At 37.6% G+C, this 20,192-nt stretch overlaps 1 protein-coding gene across 6 annotated transcripts in view; it reads left to right on the forward strand.

The window, feature by feature from the left end:
* The first annotated feature begins 1,489 nt into the window (after nt 1-1,489).
* PTPDC1 (protein tyrosine phosphatase domain containing 1) overlaps nt 1,490-20,192 on the forward strand; it is an 83,971-nt gene continuing 65,268 nt past the window's right edge. For 5 of the 6 annotated variants that reach the window (XR_006655163.2, XM_045193664.2, XM_024558283.3 and 2 more), the window contains exon 1: nt 1,498-1,791. Coding sequence is in view for 1 of the 6 variants with exons in the window: in XM_024558284.3 (XP_024414052.2) it covers nt 1,755-1,791 (37 nt within the window). In the remaining 5 variants the exon portion in view is untranslated. Of the gene's footprint in view, nt 1,792-20,192 lie in introns of all 6 variants that reach the window. The other variant, XM_045193665.2, reaches the window with a different exon arrangement.

A 20,192-nucleotide genomic window follows, 5' to 3' on the forward strand; every position in this document is an offset into this window, starting at 1 on the left:
CTTTGTAAAAAGGTCAAGTGAAAGTTTGATGAAAAATTACTTAAAAAAAAACCCATTGAATGCATAAATGAGTTCCAATACATATTAATCACCCTTGGTCCATATTAGGAAATATGAAGTTCAAAATTTTCAATTTGTTTCAATTTGTTTTTATACCATCATATTGGTATTTGACATGAAGATATCTTTATATTGATACATCATATAGAGCCTGCTTCCAGAGATACAGATGAGTGGCCTTATCTTTATCTTGTTGATTCTTGTCAGCCTTAGACAGAGTGGCATTTGCTTACCTAGCACCCAAACTTATATTCCTTAGGCTTATGTGCTTGCAATATTGTACAGCAATTCATATCAGACCATTTGGTCTATCTAAAGGCTCTTCTGCATTCTAGTTTGTTACCATTTTGCCTTCCAGGGTTCATCTGCATCATGGGGCTAGAAATGTCTGCCCTGCAGAGTTAATTAAATAGAAGAAAAGCTTATATGTGAAGCATCTGACACAGTGTGAGTCACAGAGTATGTTTTTCCTAATAAATTGTTGAGTGCAACCAGGGGGAAGGTCTTATTTCTACTGAGCTGTGTGATACAGGGCCCCTTGCAAGTGCTTTAAAAGCAACGACATGTAGTAGGCTCTGTGAGACATCTTATCCAAATGCATTTTATTGAGAGCAGATATGTGCTTAGACTACATCTCCCAGCTATGTGAGGCCTGTGGCTAAGTTCACATCTATAAGATGTGGATAGAAGTTGTTGGATGTGGCTTCTATAAAGGCCCTTTTGAAAATAAGGATGTGATGGCTGGAGCTTCAACACCTATTTTGGCCCATGAGGTAAATCCAAGGGTGGGAGCCAAGCTGTAAACATGATAACACAGAGAGTTTGGATCCCTGGGCTACCTAACACATTCTTTTATGACAGAATTTAAAAAGCCTAGGGATTTAGAATATCAAAATTTTGGGGTTTTTTGTTACAGGTATTGAACCCCATCAGCTCATCTGTTGATGTAGCAGGCATGGGGTGCATACTTGGCCGTGCTCTAATTCCAGTATTTCCCAACCCTACTGGAAGAGTCCTTGGAAACATCATGCCACCAATGGAGGCTGGGTGTCCACTGTAAGTAGAGGATAGCAATAGCCATACAAAGGTGGGAAACTAGAAGCAACCCCCCATCCTGGGAGAAAGGAGAGCCAAACCTTGGCCTCTTGTTTCCCTTCAGTCTCTCACCGCCTTTCGAGACTGGTCTATGATCTCAGAAGGAGTCAGAGCCGCACTTGGACGCCTCGCAGCCTAGCAGAACGCAGCCCACGCCCGAGCCCTCTCACCACTCGAGGCCCAGCCTGCCACTCTCTCACGCCCTTTTCTCCGCCTCTGCACGGCCCACCAACCCCACAGTGACCGCGCCCTCTCACCACGCCCAGAAAGTCCGGTAGCGTCATGGGCCGCTACGGGCTATCATTGGCCAGCGTGCGTCACGTGCGGCGGCGCACGCGGCAATTGGGGCAGACAAGGTGGCGGAGCAGCGGCTTCTCCGCCGGTAGCCTCTGGTAACGGTGAGGGGCCGCACGCTGCGTGGTTGTGGGGCGTGTGGGTGAGGCGGTGATGGGTGGGAGTACTGACAGTCCTGTGGAGGGCGGGCGGGGATCCCGCTGCCCCTGAGTTCAAAGCGTGGCTTGTGAAAGCCCCATCGGGCGGGGGCCGCATCAGCAGAGCTGGGAACTGGGTGCCGACCAACTGCAGAGGCAGCAGCACCAATGGCTCCCGGGCGTCCTGGTGTTCGGCTCCTACGCGGTGAGCGCTGGGGACCCTTCGTTGGGGGGCAGGGGGGTTTCGGGCCTCACGTTCCGGGGCTGCAGGGCCCGCGCCGCTCTGGACCGACCGGGTCTCGAGAAGCTGAATATCGGGATTCTCACTTGGAAGCTCCCGATTTTCTAATACTGGCAACTAGTTAAGAGTAAATCATTAAAATACGGGGGAACCACAGGAGACCGTTGTGACCGATGGAGAACTGATTCTGCCCTCATTTGCAGTGTGACCTGACCGAGTCATCTCTCTCTAGGACGTGCGTTCCATGCTCATATTCTTGGGATCAAAAAGGGCTTAGAGAATACAGTGGCTCTTGGCATCCCTAAAGGCTGCAGAGCATAAGCAAGTGTACAAATCTCACTGTGACTTTTAAACGTCAGGGGGGCTAGTGGATTAGGAGAGAAAATGTCTAGAAAGGATCCTGGAGGGAGAGGGAAGATAATGAGAAAAAGGTAATGTGAAACACTGCTTTTGGGGAAGAGAAGCAGATGTTTCTAGATAGTTGTATATAAAGGGATTAAAGCAAACTAGCATTCACACCCGTACCTACACCCACTCATAATTTTACTTGGTCTTCACTTTCTGTATGAAAACAATTGAGGCTCAGAAAGTTGGGTGACTTTCTGCAGTTAGAACTATTGAATGGAAAAACTGAGATTAAACCCAAGAGTGCAGGATTCCAAACCCACCCGCTCATCATGTTGTCTCTCAGCCTCCAGTCCAGTATGTCCAGTGTGCACAAATAACTTTGTGCACAAGTCTTCCACCTTGTGACTTTTAAAAGATGCAGATCCCCAGCACCCCCCCGCCCCCTTTCAGAAATGTGGATTCAGTATCTGTAACGGGGCCTGGGAATTTGCATTTTAACCACTTTCCTAGGTGATTCCATTTTGGTGATCCAGAGAGCATTCTGAGAACTACTGTAGTCTTAATTTCCCACTTAGTACCCGTGGGGCTTAGTGTACATGGGGTTGTACCCAAGGGACTCAAAATTTCCCTTCTTGAGCAGGGATTCCATCTCCTCTGCCAGACAGGTGAATGACCAAGCTTCGGGAGGAAATCCTTTATTGGGAGAAGCTGAGGCTTAGGAGGTAGCACCTTGCACTGCTGAATACCTCTTCAGTTTGAGAAAGTGCTGACAATTTGCTTTGCGTTTTTGGTTTTTGTTTGTTTTTTGTTTGGGGGGGGCAAGGGGTTGGTAGAGCTTTCTTCAGTGATATTCTGACCTTCCTAAAAAAAACAGATCAAGGCATTTATTTCAAAGTTAATGTTAAACAAGCTTTAAAACACCACAAAAAAAAAAACCCTTTAAAAACCACAATTCATCCATAAATGCCACCAGTCTAACAGAATTATTTTCATGTTCTGTTGTATTGTCCTATAAATATTAACTATCTCCTTGTTGTTAATCGTGTAGATCAGGGGTTTCAGACTCATTTTCACCAGGGGCCACATCAGCCTCTCAGTTGCCTTCAAAGGGCCGAATGTAATTTTAGGACTGTATAAATGTAACTACTACTTAACTAGGGGCAAGGAGCTCAACACTGCACCTGGGTAGAAGAAACAAGATGCCCAGCCAGATAAAACAAGGATTTGGCCCTCGGGCCTTGTGTTTACCACCTGTGATGTAGATTGTTCAGTTTCACAAAATCTAGAAAATTCTTCTGAGAGATGGGCTTGAACTTTAAATTCCAGTTGGAAATCTGAAAATTATCCTGAAGATAAATCTTAAATCATGATTCTATTGAAGGCATGTCTCTTCATTTTTCCAAACTAAAAATGCCTTCAAGTCTGAAGATTTTTAGTTCTACAATAAATGGTGTAGTGGGTTTGAAAATGTATACATTGAAATGTTTCTTTTCTAGTGGCTTTATCTGTTCTTTCCTATATCACTTTAATCTCACCAAAACAAACATCTAATTTAGTTATTTAATTTACTTATATATTTCCTGTTGTAAAAATTATATAAATTGAATAATCTAAATAGTTCTTTGCAAATAATAACTGTCATTTAATGCATTTAGTGTGTGTTACTGGAAGAAGTTATATAAATATTTTATATATATATATTTTTTTTTTTCTGTAGACACAACATGGAGTAGAAGAAATAAAGTGGGCTTTGGTTTAAGGAAGAACTGGTATTCTAATCCCTATTCCAGCACTTTCTTGACCTTGGACTAGTGACTTCCTCTCTCTCACTTTGCTTATGTTTAAAATGGGGACAATGCCTCCAGAGTTTTATTAATATGCCATGTATTGTATAAAACCCTGGTAGAGTAATAAATATAACTTTTTTTCTTTTGTTAGTTCTCTTTCTCCTTCACTCTCTTTAGAGCATATTTGTGAGTTCCAACCCTGCTGTAATAATTCAGGGTCATTTTCATTTCCAAAAAATGATGCAACTTTTTTGAGGACCTACTATGTGTGAAACATTTTTAAAAGTCCATAAAAATAATTATCTAGCTTTTAAAATTTTTCTGAGAAATATAGGAACACAGACTACTTAGCTCTTTGTCATATTTTGCTCTCTGTGACTGAAATCATCCATTTGTTAATTCAGTAAGTACTTCTGAACACTTGTTAGTGCCAGGTACTGTGTTAGATGGACAAGGTACACTAGTGAAGACAGGGTAATTACTGATTGTGATAAATGCTTGAACAGTAAAACTGTAAAGTCTCTGAATGTTAACATGGCGAGAAAATGTGTTTCACACTGAGTGTCATTTGTAACAAAATATTGGTTAGAAAATTCTCTTAAATTTAGGTCTCAATTAAGATTGTGCAGGTAGGTTGTGTCAGAAAATGGGGAATTTAAGGAAAATAAATTATCAAAGTTAAAGATTTCCCAGGTCTGAAATACTGTTTATGGGTGATCCAAGAGATATAGTTTTCATCTGTTCCATTAAAATGTCAGTGCTTTGATAGTCTTTTGGCTTAATTTCTAGGAAGTTATAATCTTATTTTTTCTTGGAAATCATTCCCTTTGACAGCAATTATATGGGCCTCTAGTTTGGTAGAAAATTATGTCCAAAAATCTTTCTTATTTCTGTAAAATTTACTGATTTTTAAGCCAATGAGAATTTTAACACAAACAATGAGTATGGACTGACCATTAAAACAGGTGTGTGAGAGAACTAGCCCAGTAACCTTAGACATACTTCAGAAGTTACCTATTTTAATTTTTCTCATTGATCAAACAGTGATCCATCTGATCACAACAAAGTGAACAGATTGGGTTTTTAAAGAAACTGAATTTTGCAAGTGACTATTTGTAAAGAAGATTCAAAACTCCCTAACTACTATTACTTGCATGAAAAAAATAACTCAAAATATTAATAGGGATTCTGCTTTAGTATTTTCTCAGTTTGTTATTAATCATGCTTTTCGGCTTTCTAGTTAAATATTTGAACATTACTTTTTTGTCATGGTTTAAAATCTAACATTTTTTCTGTTTGGTGCTAAACCTTATGATTTTAATTCATAACCTCTTGAGTGGCAGTTTCTACCAGGACATGAATCACCTTGCCTCATTCTAGCTGCTATGAGAGAATACTTCCTTTCTTTGTACCTTCTGTGTGGGCATGAATAAGTATCAATCTCTGGATCAGACTTTTTGTTTGCACGCTGCTTGCAGTGTTTATAGCACAAGGAGCTGGCCTTTGCAGGTAGAGGATAGTTAGGAGAAGGCCCACAAATTGTTTACTCGAGGGAAACAAAGGCACATACCCTTTCCATCTCTGTATCATTTCTATTCACTGCACTTCAAGCAGCACCATTTCTTCTGTCTTGCATTTAATCTAGTAATTGTGACATTCTACTCTTCAAAAGGAGAGTTGTCTGGAGATAGATACACAAGGTCTGTCCAGAAGGTATCCAGTCATGTAATATGGAAAATAGAGACATTTACTGAAGAAGATACAAGATATAAGAAACACTTTAGGTAGGACAGTGACGCCTCAGTCCCCTTCAAAGTAGGCACCTTGGGACCTCACACAGTTCCCCCAAGCACCATCAGCTGCCCCATCATATTTTCCTGAATCTCATCAGTGGTCTGAATCTCTTCCCTTTCAAAGGTAATTTTAATTTTGGGAAAGGCCAGAAGTCCCAGGGCGCCAAATCTAGGCTGTAGGGGGGTTGAGTCACCTGAGTGATTTGATGTTTCTCCAAAAAGCTCTGTACCAGATGTGATGCATGAGCAGGTACATTGTTGAGATGAAGCTCCCTATCACCAGTTGTCTATAGCTGTGGCCTTCTGAATCACCCGGATAGTTTTCATGGAGGAATGTTAAAGCTTCACACAAAATTTGATGCAGATTCATTGCTCTACTCACTCAGTCATTGTGAATGCACTGGCCACACAAGTATACATGCTCACTCAAGGGTGTCTGCTGCCCCCACTGACTAGTATAGTGAAGTTGTCATTGTTCACACATGTTCATTCTAGTCCATTGTCCTTCACTGCCAGGTTACATTGATGTTGTGCAAACCATTCTTTTTATGTTAACAGTGGCTGGACTTTTTCCGTACCATATATATATGTTTTAGAAGGGCCATGTGATCTTAGCTACTCATGGAAACTTTTTTCATTTAGAATCATGCTTTTGCAAAATCATCTTTGATAAGTTACTTTTATAGCTTATAAAGTTTAATAACTAGGTGAAAAAGGTTCTAGAGAATGACATTTTCTTCATTTTAAAACATCTGTTTTAGGAATTAAATTGCCCAGTCATTTACTTAGTGTTGTGACTGTGTTTTCTTTTTATTCTATTCCCAATACTGTTTCCCAAGAAATTTACATGTAATATATATGGTCTTTTAAAAAATAACATTTTTTAAAGGTAATGTGTATTCAGTGTCAAATATTGCTAATCAGGAAATAATAAAATATACTTAATATTTTGATATACTTTGCATCTTTTATCTATGCACATATTTTATATCTTTATAAAAATGAGTTCATACTCTGCATTCTACTCTATTGCTTGTATTTTTTAACCTAGTATTACAATATATGGTAAATAAGTGCTTTCTAATCACATGATTCCAATTCTTTTTAAGCAGATTTATTGCTAGAATAGGGACCAAATTATCCATTTACTGAATTGCTCTATAGGATAAAGTTAGAAGCCCAGACCACCCCCTACTCAGGAAGAAAATCTGCTACACTCTGTTCCTTAATTCCGATCCCCTGAATCCCCTATCAGCCACCCTCCTACCCCTACCTCCAGAAGGGTTCTTTGGGGGGAATCTCTGAAGGAAGATTTATCTAGTCAGTTATACATAGTTATTAATATTTCAAGTTCTCAGCCAACCCTTCAGAATTTTTATTTTTTACTTTATTTGCTCAAGGCAAAGCATCAAGGGTGGAGTTGGGAAGATATGAATTAATATGGGGAAGTAAAATCATATGCTGGAATTCTTTTTCAGAATCGTAGGGAAGGGAAAGATAACTGAATATAAATGTGTTTAGAGTTGAGCAGTACATTCACATTTAAAATCTGTGTGTTCCAAAGAAAATGGCCCAATTTTTAAATTCCATTTTGCCTTTTGTATGTTACCTCAAACTTTCTAGCAATTTTATTATATCTACTGCTAATGTGCAAATATATTTCACTATTAAATTATTGCTGTTTTGAAATACACAATATTTTTGTCTTCATTTTTAAGGTTTGATAGTCTATATAAATGACTCAGGTCACAGGTTAAATTTGTATTAAATATTTAAAACAATGGTGGGAATATATTTTAAAATTTAGCATTAAGTACCTAAAAATGCATGTAATAGTGACCAGTGCAACTACAGAATATTTTAAAATTAACATTTTTATTTCTATAAAAGTAAAACATTGAGTATAGAAATTTAGAAAATACCCATAAGCCCCCTCTTAAAAACCTAAAACTACAATCCTACCACTGTTAATATTCTATTAGTTTATTAATCTAATTTGCTTTTATCTTAATCTATAGTAGACTTTATTTATAACGGTCATATAAAATGACAGATCTCCTATGAGGGCTTTGACTTTCTTCATTGAGTTGAAATTTTGAACCATTTCCATAAATGGATGGGCTTATTCTTATTTTAAGGTCAATTTTTTTTTTTTTATCCACACTCTATAAACCACCAGATTTTGACTTCCTTTGGATCTCTACAGGCATCTGGCCTGTCATGTGTATTTAGGGAAAGGTGTGAGTAAACTAATTTGTTAAGTTTGTTTTAGTCATCTGAGTCATAACAAAATAAGAAATAATACAAATAAAAATGGAAAATTCAGAAATATAAAGGAATAAAAGTCAACCATACTCCCATTATCAGCATTTAGATTAATCTCTTTCAAGGCCATGAAAGAGATTTTTTCTCTGTCTATTTGTCTTTATAAACTATGTGTACAATTCTTTAATAGAAATAATTTTACCATTTTAGTCCTGACTGGTGTGGCTCAGTGGGTTGGGTGTCATCCTATAAACCGAAAGGTCACCAATTCTATTCCTGGTCAGGGCACATGCCTGTGTTGTGGGCCAGGTAACCAATTGGAGGTGTGCTAGAGGCAACCGATGATGTTTCTCTTTCTTTCTCCTCCCATTCTCCTCCTTCTTCAAATAAATACAGTCTTTTTAAAAATTAAAAAAGAAATGTTTTACCATTTTAAGTCAATTTTTAACATTTTAGTATGTTGCTGAAATAATGTATTGCAGCTAATTCCAGTGTCTGTCTTTCCCAGCTCCTCTACCTGAGGTTTCCTGCAGGCCAGGTTCCTCCTAGATGCTGACCACCCTGAGCTGCACACTTAAAATATTCACTGTCATTATTGCTCTTATTTCTTTAGCTTGTCTTATATTTCTGTACTTTATATTGTCAGCTTACTTAAACAAGCTTATCTTCACCATGTCCTAGTGAGCCCTGTTACTGGACTGCTAGCCCTTTCTTCCTCACAGCTGAGTTCATTTTGTCAGCCCCAGTGCTGACTAATCTCCACATTTCCTCTACTGGTCTGTTTTGCAAAGGTCCTAGCATGCATCTGATTTAGCCTGCCTAATTTTATCAGTAGAAGGCTTTACAAAGTTAGCTGACTATTCAGTGTTTTCTTTCCTCTGAGCAAAAAGCTCATTGAAAACAGATGATTAGTATGACCCCAGGGGAGGTTTTCTTCTCTCTTTGATTAGTTGTGTGTGTTTTGCTGGTGCACATGGGGAAAGTATTCTCATTTAGATAATTTTCTTCTCTTCTATCTAATGCAAATGATTTGATATTTCAGCAAGGAAATGTGGATTTTTAAAGTGTGAATGCCCTTAATGGTCTAAATGGCTGTAAAGAGATTGTAGAGATCAGTGGTAGACCTTGATAGACAAATCAAACTTTAAAATTCTTTACATTTGTGAAAATGAAATAAAACTGAAATATTTTTCTTTATATTAAATTTTGGACTTTTATGTTTTATACTTTCGGAAAAACTAATTTTTCTAGGTGACTTAACAACATAGGGTGGAAGTAATATCATTTTTGTCACGTAAATGGTGACATTTATTGGTTTCAGCAGAGAAAATACTGTTGTATTGGGCATTAGGGGAAGAGATCTTAATATATATTAATCACTAATTTTGTACCAGCCATTGAGCCCAAGTCAGCCTGTTATTGTAAAAAGAAGTTTTTGTCGTGAATAGATGTCTGATTTTGTTTCTGCTAGATATATTAATATGATCACATGATTTTTCTTGTTCAATCTATTAGTATGGTAAGTTACATGAATTGATTTACAGAAGTTGAATCAGCCTTGCATTGTTGGGATGAACCCCACATGATCATGATATATTACCTTTTTTATATGTTGCTGGACTCAGTTTGCTAGTATTAACATCTAAATTAATGAAAGATATTGGTTTATAGTTTTCTTTTTTGTAATATATTTATCTAGTTTTGGAATAAGTAAATGCTGGCCTTAGAAAATGAGTTGGGAAGCGATCTCTCTTCTGTTTTATGGAAGAGATTGTAAAAATGGTATTATTCTCCTTTAAACAGTGTGGTGAAATTCACTAGTGAAACCATCTGAACCTGGTGTTTTCTTTTGGGGGGAAGGTTTTCTACTAATTTAATTTCTTTGTTAGATATAGGTCTATTTATATCACCTGTGTATTCTTGAGTGAGTTTTGGTAGTTTGTAGCCTTCAAGGATTGGTCTATTTAAATTATCAAATTTATGGTCACATATCTGTTTGTAGTATTCCCTTATTATCTTTTTGATATCTGTGGGATTAGTAGTGATGAGCCCTATTTTATTTCCGATATTGGGAATTTGTGTCTTCTTCTTTTTTTCTTGGTTAATTTGGCTACAAATTTATCATTTCCATCCTTTTACTTTCTTTATGTTTAATTTGTTTTTCTTTATCTAGTTTCCTAAGTTGGAAGCTTAGGTTATTGGTTTTAGATCTTTCTTTTGTTCCAAAATATGCATTTAATACTATAAATTTCTCTGTAAGCACTATTTTAGCACTCTCCTATAAATTTTGATGTTGTATTTGAAAAAAATACCAGGATCCTGGAGCTGAGCCAACCCCGATATGGCAGCAGCCATCCTGCTTAGGCAGACCAGTCTTCTCTGAGCAGCAGCAGCCTGAGGACAATAGCTTTCACCGTAGGACAGATTCTGCCCTGCCCTACGGTGCTTAAACCTGACTGCTGAGTGCACAGTGACTAGATTAACAACTAAAGGTGACAGCCAGGGACAGTACATCCATTAAAGTCTGGAACATGCTGCCTAAGGTCAAGGCAGGGTCAACATCTGACATCACCAGAGGTAGATCCAGAAAGAAAAAAACAGTGGTAAATACAAGAGGCTACCAAGACGAAATCCACTGTGGTCTTCTCTATTATTTGTGTATCTTCTTTCCTGCATAGCTTTTTAATATTCATTTCTTGTCCATCAAGTTTGTACATACTAAGTTACTAGGTTTTATACTATAGTATATTCACCATATACATATTCACATATTTTGCCCCTCCCTTTTCTTACCCCTTGTTACCTTCCCCTTTACTGGCATTATTTTCATTTTAAATTTTGTTTTTTTCACTCGATACAACTTGTTTCCATTCCTCAATCTATTTCTTCCCCGTCCAGACACACAAAACCAATTTTCTTGTCAATAGTTATCTCACATCTTTTTTCCCCACTCTTAAAATACCCTTGTTCTCTTCTCCACCTTTAGCAATCTTTGCTAGTTGGTTGTGGGTAGGGTAGTTGTTACCTTTTTTTTTTTTTCAATTTTATCTCTATAGCTTCACTAATTTTGTACTTCAAATATCAAATTTTACTGGTCCCTTCCTACTCCTTTTTTTTTTTGTCTCAAATTTTTAATTTTGCCATCTTAGCCTGTTCTTTTCTTTTTTGTCTTCTATTTCTCTTTCATCCTGCCCTTTTTTCTTCATTCTTCTTTGTTTTTCCTTTCTCTTATATTCCCAATTTTAATTTTTCCATCTTAGCCTGGTTTTGGTTCCTCAGGTGTAGTATTCCCTCTCCCTCTATCATTTCAAACTCACTTCTCATTCCTCTACATAACTCTCAAACTTTTCTTTGTTTCTTTTTTCCTTCTTATTCCCATATCATCTATATTAATATTAACTTTAGTTTGTTCTTGATACTACTGTGATTTTTATTAATTATTTTCTATTTTCCTTCCTTTTTCTCTCTCACTTTGTTTTATTATTTTAATTTCTGTTTAAACCAATACTATATGTTTCCCTTATTATACACCATTCCGCAGTCATCATTCCCTTTTGTATACGTAATATAAATTTTACTTTCATAATATAAATTTTACTTTCACTCTTTGCATTGTTCTACTTCCCAACTCTTATTAGTGCTCCTCCCTCAGCCCTATCCAAATCATTTTTCTTTCAGTAGGTCATCTCCTATCCACTCTCCTTTCTTATAATAGTCTTAATCTCTTTACACCCTTGTTAATACTGGTTCATTTGCTATTGATACTGGGATTACAGAAGGGTGTTATTTTCTGGAATTTGTGGTTTTGTTCTGGCAGCACCTGCACAACAAACACGAGACATGGTGGGCTGAGTGACCCTCACTCAATTGACTGGAGCGAAGGACACACCAGAGAAAGAACCAACAACAATCAAAACCCAGTTACATCCAGAGAACCAACATAAAAGGCATAAAGGGTATCCCAAGATCATCTATTTCATGTGATCAAGGAGACTGCACCACTAAATTTCACAGGCCTCCTACCATAGAAGTTCAAAATCAGGAAGTCAAAACAGATCAATTAAAGAAGCAGAAGCAAACAAGACAAGTTTTACAAATAAAGGGAAGACAAAGAAACCCCCACTTGAAAGGAAAGGAGGAAACCTCAGAAAGAGTGCTAAATGAAATAGAGGCAAGTCAACTATCAGATATTGAGTTCAAAACAGTGGTTGTAAGGAAGCTCAATGAGCTTACTGAGAATTACCACATACTGCAGGCAAAACATAAGGAATGTACTACAAAGTATATCAGCATTAAAAAAGACATAGAAACAATCAACAAGAGCCAAGAGGAGATGAATACAATTTATGGATTTAAAAATCACAGTAAAAGGAATCAAAAGCAGGCTAGATGAAGCAGAGGATCAAGTCAGCAAGCTGGATGACAAGATGGAAAAAAATTCTCAGAAAGAGCAAGAAAAGGGAAAAAGACTCAAAAAGAAAGAAGAGGGGTTTAAGTGAACTGCATGATAACATGAAATGTAATAATGTCTGTACAATAGGGATACCAGAAGGAGAAGAAGAACAGCAAGGGATAGAAAACCTATTTGAGAAGTAATGATGGAAAACTTCCCTAATTTGATGAGAGAAAAAGCCACACAAGTCCAGGAAGGACAGAGAGTCCCACTCAAGAGGAACCCAAAGAAGCCCACACCAAGACACATAATTAAAATGGCAAAATTCCAAGACAGAGAATTTTATAGGCAGCAAGGGAGAAATGGGAAGCAACATACAAGGGAGCCCCGAAAAGGCTAGCAGCTGAGTTCTCCACAGAAACATTACAAGCCAGAAGAGAATAGCGAGGCATATCCCAAATAATGAAAAATAAAGGCCTGCAGGCAATACCACTCTATCCAGCATGGCTCTCAATTAAAGTGGAAGGCAAAATAAGGAGTTTCCAAGACAAAAGAAGACTAAAAGAACCCACCTCTACCAAACCAGCATTGCAAGATATGCTAAAGGAACTCCTTTAGGAAGATAAAGAAACAGAGTGAGAGAGAGGAACGGAACATAGGTACAAAGGGAGTAAAATGGCAATGAATAAGTACCTATCAATAATAACCTTAAATGTAAATGGATTAAATTCTCTAATCAAAAGACATAGGGTAGCTGAAGGGATACAAAAACATTACCTGCCCATACGCTGCCTACAAGAGACCCACCTCAGAACAAAAGACCTACACAGACTGAAAGTGAAGAGTTGGAAGAAAATATTCCAAGCAAATGGACAGGAAAAAAGAGCTGGAATAGACATACTTCCATCTGACAAAATAGACTTCAAAACAGAGGCCATAAAAGGAGACACCAAAGGACACTTCATAGTACTCAAGGGAAGAATCCATCAAGAAGACACAAATATTATAAACATACATGCACATAACATAGCACCCAAATATATAAGGAAATTCTTGAAGGATTTCAAGAAAGTTATACACAGCAAAACAATTATAGTGGGGAATTTCAATACCCCACTGTCAACAATAGATAGATCTTCAAAATAAAATATCAACAAGGATATTGTGGAACTGAACTATACATTGGATCAAAGGGTTTTCACTGATATATGTAGAACCTTTCATCCCAAAGAAGCAAATTACACATTCTATTCAAATGTACATGGAACATTTTCAAAGATAGACTACATGATGACACACATAACAAGCCTCAACAAATTCAAAAATGAAATCATGTCAGGCTTTTTCTCAGACCACAAGGGCATGAAACTAGAAACCAATCTCAAGGAGGAAATTCAAGAGTATACAAACTTATGAAGACTGAATAGCATGCAATTAAACAATGAATGGGTTAATAATGAGATCAAGGAGGAAATCAAAAAATTTCTGGAAACAAATGAAAATGAACCCACAACAGTCCAAAACCTATGGGAAGCAGCAGAGGCAGTCTTGAGAGGGAAGTTTGTAGCAATTCTGGCCTACCTAAAGAAGATAGAAACATTTCAAATAAACAACCTGATCTTATATCTACAAGAACTGGAGGAACTACAACACACAAAGCTCAGAGCAAGAAGAAGGAAGAAAATAATCAAGGTCAGAGCAGAATTAAATGACATAGAGACTAAAAGAACAATTCAAAGGATAAATAAATCCAAGAGCTTGTCAAACAAAATCGAGAAGACTAACCAGATTCATCAAGAAAGGAAGAAGAGAGGACCCGAATAAACAATCAGAAATGAAATGTTACAACTATACCACAGAAGTACAAACAATTGTAGGAAATTACTACAAACAATCAATGCCAAAAAATTTGAAAATCTAGATGAAATGGACAAATTTCTGGAAATGTATAATCTTCCTAAACTGAATCAAGAACAAGCAGAAAACCTAAACAGACTGATAACAGCTGGTGAAATTGAAACAGTAATCATAAAAATTCTGTCACACAAAAGCCCTGGACTGGACTGTTTCACAGGAGAATTTTACAAAGCATTTAAGGAAGAGCTAACCCCTATCCGTCCCAAGCTATTACAAAAAAACCAAGAAGAGGGAAGGCTCCTGAACTCTTTTTATGAGGTCAGCATCATCCTAATCACAAAACCAAACACACAACAAAGAAAGAAAACTACAGGCCAGTATCGCTGATTAACATAGATGCTAAAATTCCCTACAAAATATTGGCAAACTGCATCCAGCAATACATCAAAAAGATCATGTATCATGATCAAGTGGGACTCATCCCAAGGATGCAAAGATTCTACAATATTTGCAAATTGATAAATGTAATGATCACACAAACAAAAGGAAAGACAATCACATGGTCATATCAATAGATGTGAAAAAAGCATTTGATAAGTTACAGCACCCATTTATGATAAAGACACTCAGCAAAGTGGAAGTAGAGGAAGCATACCTCAACATAATAAAGGCCAGGTACAAGAAACCTACAGCAAACATCATACTCAATGGGCAAAAACTAAAAGCTTTTCCACTAAGATCAGGAATATGACAAGTGCGTCCACTTTCACCTCTTCTATTCAACATAGTATTGGAAGTCCTAACCACAGTGATCAGACAAGATAATGAAATAAAAGGTATCCTCATTGGAAAGGAGGAAGCAAAACTGTCATTGTTCACAGATGATGTGATAGTGTACATAGAAAATCCTGCAGACTCCACCAAAAAACTACTCAACCTAATAAGTGAATTTGGCAAAACAGTGGGATACAAGGGCAATATTTAGTAATGGAAGGCATTTTTGTACACCACCAACAAAATATCAGAAACAAATCAGGGGAAAAAATCCCATTTCGTACAGCAATAAGAAAAATAAAGTACCTAGGAATAAACTTAACCAAGGAGGTAAAAGACCTGTACTCAGAAAACTAGACAACACTGAAGAAAGAAATTAAGGAAGACACAAACAGATGGAAGCATGTACCATGTTCATGGATTGGAAGAATTAACATCATCTAAATGTCCATACTACCCAGTTTATAGATTCAATGCAATCCCTATTACAATAAGAATGACATATTTCACAGATATAAAACAAAACACTTCAAAAATTTATATGGACCCAAAACAACCCCAAATAGCTGCATTAATTTTGAGAAAGAAGTACAAAGTAGGAGGGATCACAGTACCTGACATCAAACTATACTACGAGGCCACAGTAATCAAAACAGTCTGGTACTGGGATAAGAACAGACATAGATTAATGGTATAGAATAGAGAGTCTAGAAATAACCCCAAGTCTCCACGGTCAATTAATATTTGACAAAGGGGACAGAAGCATAAAATGGAGTAAAAATAGCTTATTCAACAAATGATGTTTGGAGATCTGGACAGCTACGTGCAAAAAAGTGAACCTCGAGCCACCAACTTATTCCATACATAAAAATAAACTCAACAGGGATAAAAGACTTAATTATTAAGTCATGGCACCATAAAAGTCTATAGGAGAACATAGGCAGGAAAATCTGTGATAAACCATGCCACAATATTTTCTCTTTTTTTTGTTGTTTTTTTAATTTTAATTTTTTATTGTTATTCAATTACAGTTGTGTGTCTTTTCTCCCCATCCTTCCACCCCACCCCAGCTGAACCCACCTCCCTCCCCCTCCTCCGCCCTCCCCCTTGATTTTGTCCATGTGTCCTTTATAGTAGTTCCTGTAATCCCCTCTCCTCACTGTTCCCTCCCCACTCCCCCCTGACCATTGTTAGATTGTTCTTAACTTCAATGTCTCTGCTTATATTTTGTTTCCTTTTTACTTTTGTTGATTATGTTCCAGTTAAAGGTGAGATCATATGGTATTTGTCCCTCATCGCCTGGCTTATTTCACTTAGCATAATGCTCTTCAGTTCCATCCATGCTGTTGCAAAGGGTATAAGCTCCTTCTTTCTCTCTGCTGGGTAGAATTCCATTGTGTAAATATACCATAGTTTTTGGATCCACTGGTTTGCTTAGGTTGCTTCCAGTACTTGGCTATTGTAAATTGTGCTACTATGAACATTGGGGTACACAGGTTCTTTTGGATTGGTGTTTCAGGGTTCTTAGGGTATAATCCCAGCAGCGGAATTGCTGGGTCAAAGGGCAGTTCCATTTTTGGTTTTGTGAGGAAATTCCATACTGTTTTCCACAGTGCATGCTGCAATATTTTCATCAATATGTTCCCTAGAGCAGGGGGCATAAAGGGAAGAATGAACAAATGGGACTTCATCAAAATAAAAAGCTTCTTCACGGCTAGAGAACATCAGCAAAATGAAATGGAACCAACTGCATGAAAAGATATATTTGCCAATGATATCTTGGACAAAAGTTTGATTTCCAAAATATTAAAAGCACTCACATGACTACATTCTAGGAAGACAAATAATCCAATTAAAAAATGGGCAAAGGACCGGAACAGACACTTCTCCAAGGAGGGCATATACAAGGCATAGAGACATATGAGAAGGATGCTCAACATCACTAGCCATTAGAGAGATGCAAATTAAAAGCACAATGAGATACCACTTCACACTGGTCAGAATGGCCATCATAAACAAATAAACAATAAGTTCTGGTGAGGTTGTGGAGAAAAGGGAACCCTAGTACATTGTCAGTGGGAGTGCAGACTGGTGGAGCCACTGTGGAAAACAGTATTGAATTTCCTCAGAAAACTAAAACTGGAACTGCCTTTTGATCCAGCAATTCCACTGCTGGGATTATACCCTAAGAATCCTGAGGCACTAATTCTAAAGAACCTGTGCACCCCAATGTTTATTATACCAGCACAATTTACAGTACCCAAGTGTTGGCAGCAAGATAGTTAGCCATCCATAAATGAGTGGATCAAAAAACTGTTGTACATTTACACAATGGAATACTATGCAGCAGAAAGAAAGAAGGAGCTCCTATATTTTGCAACAGTATGGAGGCAACTGGAGAGCATTATGCTAAGTGAAGTAAGCCAGGTGGTGAAAGACAAATGCCATATGATCTCACCTATAAGTGAAACCTAATCAACTAAACAAACAAGCAAGCAAGAACCAGAGACATTTAAATAACAGACTGACAATAAACAGAGGGAAGTGGGGAGGGAGATAACGGGAAAGAAGGGAAAGAGTCATCAAGGAACGTGTATAAAGGACTCGTCAACAAAGCCAAAGGGTCAGTAGGATTGAGGGTGGGAGGATGGGGCAGGGAGGGGGGAGTGGTGGTGGGAAAATGAAGGCAACTATATTCGAACAACAATAAAAAAATGATATAAAAAATCCTCAAAAAAGTTAAAAAATCTATAAAGTAACATTTTATACAGTATAATCTCATCAACTAATTTTTGTAATTGTTTTATGCAGTTGTCTTTTAAAACAGGTGAAGAAATTAGTTATATTTAATGTATTTTCATAATACCTGTTAGGTTTTTTGTGCTCTTCCTTTTTGTGGGTTTGTGTTACCTTTTAGTGTTTTTTATTTCAACCTGAAGGAAACCTTTTCATGTATTCTGTCGGGTAGGTGCTGGCAACATATGTTCTCAGTTTTTGTGTTGTTGTTTATTTTTATTTGTTTTTAATCTGGAGATGTCTTAATTTCTCCTTTATTTTTCAAGGAGGGTACAGCCGGATGTAGCATTCTTGGTTGAGCATCTGTTTCTTTCAACATTTAGAAGGTGGTCATCTCACTGTCTTTATCTTTTCTGATTACGTACCTCCCCTGCTATATAGGGAGCCTATCTGTGTAGAATGGCAAGTGTAGCTCAGCGCTATGGGGAAGCCCATAGGTGCGTGTGGCATGCAGGATGCCAAACCCACAGATCGGTTCTCCTGTGGAAAATCAGGCCTGCATTATACCTAGGCTGGTTTGTGACTTGCTCTTGCTAAAACTCCCTCACCCTGAGTTGAAGCATCAAATGCTTACTGCAAATCTTTAAAGTAACTTCCCAAAGTCTGTACTAATTCTCCCAAGGACTGAAGTGTAACCAGACCAATTACTCTTATCGTTCCCTTGCATTTGGAACATTTTTTCCTTGTTAATCTGTAGGAAGTAATCAGTAACATCCTTTCCTTTGTTATCTGCAAAAAGTAATCACGTGAAGCAAACCTGAGCATAATGAATGAGAACCTTTTTTGAGGTTTGCTATTGAAAAAGCCAATAAATACCTGTCTGTGCAAGGGTCGGCGTGCTCTCTCCTTGAGAGAGTGGCCACGCCATCCCTTTTTCTCCATGGGACTCAGTAGTCTGTGTGAATTTGTTTTGTCTCATCCACACTGCTGCAGACACTGCTGGCTAGCGTCTGCATCACTGCTGTACCCTGTTCATGATTGTATTCTGGGCTACAACTTCCTCAACTCAATTTAGTTTCTCTGGACTTTTAATTTCTTCTTACTGCTTGCATTCTCCCAAAAGCTTACTGAGGTAACTAGTCCATTGATCACTTCCTCCTACTCCTTGCCCTGTAGGCTTATTCTCTTCAAAATTTCTTTCACCAGGGCCTAAGGAGGAAGGGGAAGCTAGTGTGTGAGCTCAATCCACTACTTAAACCAGATGTTCTCTATATCTTTTATGGAAAGTCCAATCTAAGCCTGTGAAGTCCCAGGAGCCACATACCTGCCTTTGTTTTAAGTCACCCAGATTTGTCATCCAAGTACTTGAAATATGTTTTGTGGAATGTTTTTTTCTTAGAGAAATAGTTCAGGAAATGGAAGAAATAGAAAATCTTATCCTTCCTAGTCTATAAATAAATGGGAATAGTAAGGTGAATACTCCACTCTACTCAGTACTTTAAGCTTTTCATATTGAATTAATTCTAAACAGTATGTCATAAAATATGTATTAAAATGTTAATATAATCATATATCCACAACATTTATATATTTATGAAAAGGACTATTCAGATAGTGAACATTTATGGGTTAGGAATAAAATTATGGTGTCCAAAATGGTGTATATCTGGTGCTTGACCAAAAAGTGGCTGGTGTGGGTAGTCTTTCTTCTTCCTGATATCACCTGCACAGCATGCCCTGATTCCAGGTGTTGTGTTTGGTTTAAAATAGAATTTTTGTAGGAACATTAGTACCTAGGCCTTACCCAGGAATATGAGGTTCTTTCTAGATCTGGTTGATAAATGTGGAGCTTCTTCGTGTATTTAAAGATTTTGTGAAGACTGGCTCAGGAACTCTAAACAGGCTTTGTGGTTTGACACCTAAACAACTCAGGAGACACACCTTCATAGTAACCTGTATGAATACCAGCTATTAGGTAAATGCAAACTGCTTACCTAATGTAGTGGTTCTCAGAACATCAACATCACTGGAATCTAATTAGAAATGCAGATTCTCATCCCTACCCAGACCTCTTGAGTGGAAAATCTGGAGTTGGGCCTAATAGTCTGGGTTTTAAAGAAAGTCCTCCAGGTGGTTCTGTTGAAGTAGGAATTGTTGACCTCTTGATGAATTTAGAAGTATGTGTGGTAGAGACATTGACATGAGGTTGATTTAAACCTGTAGGAATAACTAGCCAAGTGTGGCTGTTTGTGAGAAAAGGCAAGGGAGTATGGAAATCTAACTTGTGAAAACAAGCTTTATCTCATTAACATTTTACTCATCTGTTTTGTCATAGTGTATGTCCTGTAGAATCTGAACCAAACAACATGCTCTCTTGAAGTGATGCAATCTTGAGGCTCTTGCTATAGTGTT

This window comes from Desmodus rotundus, chromosome 1 (assembly GCF_022682495.2).
Source record: "Desmodus rotundus isolate HL8 chromosome 1, HLdesRot8A.1, whole genome shotgun sequence".
Lineage (NCBI taxonomy): Eukaryota > Metazoa > Chordata > Mammalia > Chiroptera > Phyllostomidae > Desmodus > Desmodus rotundus.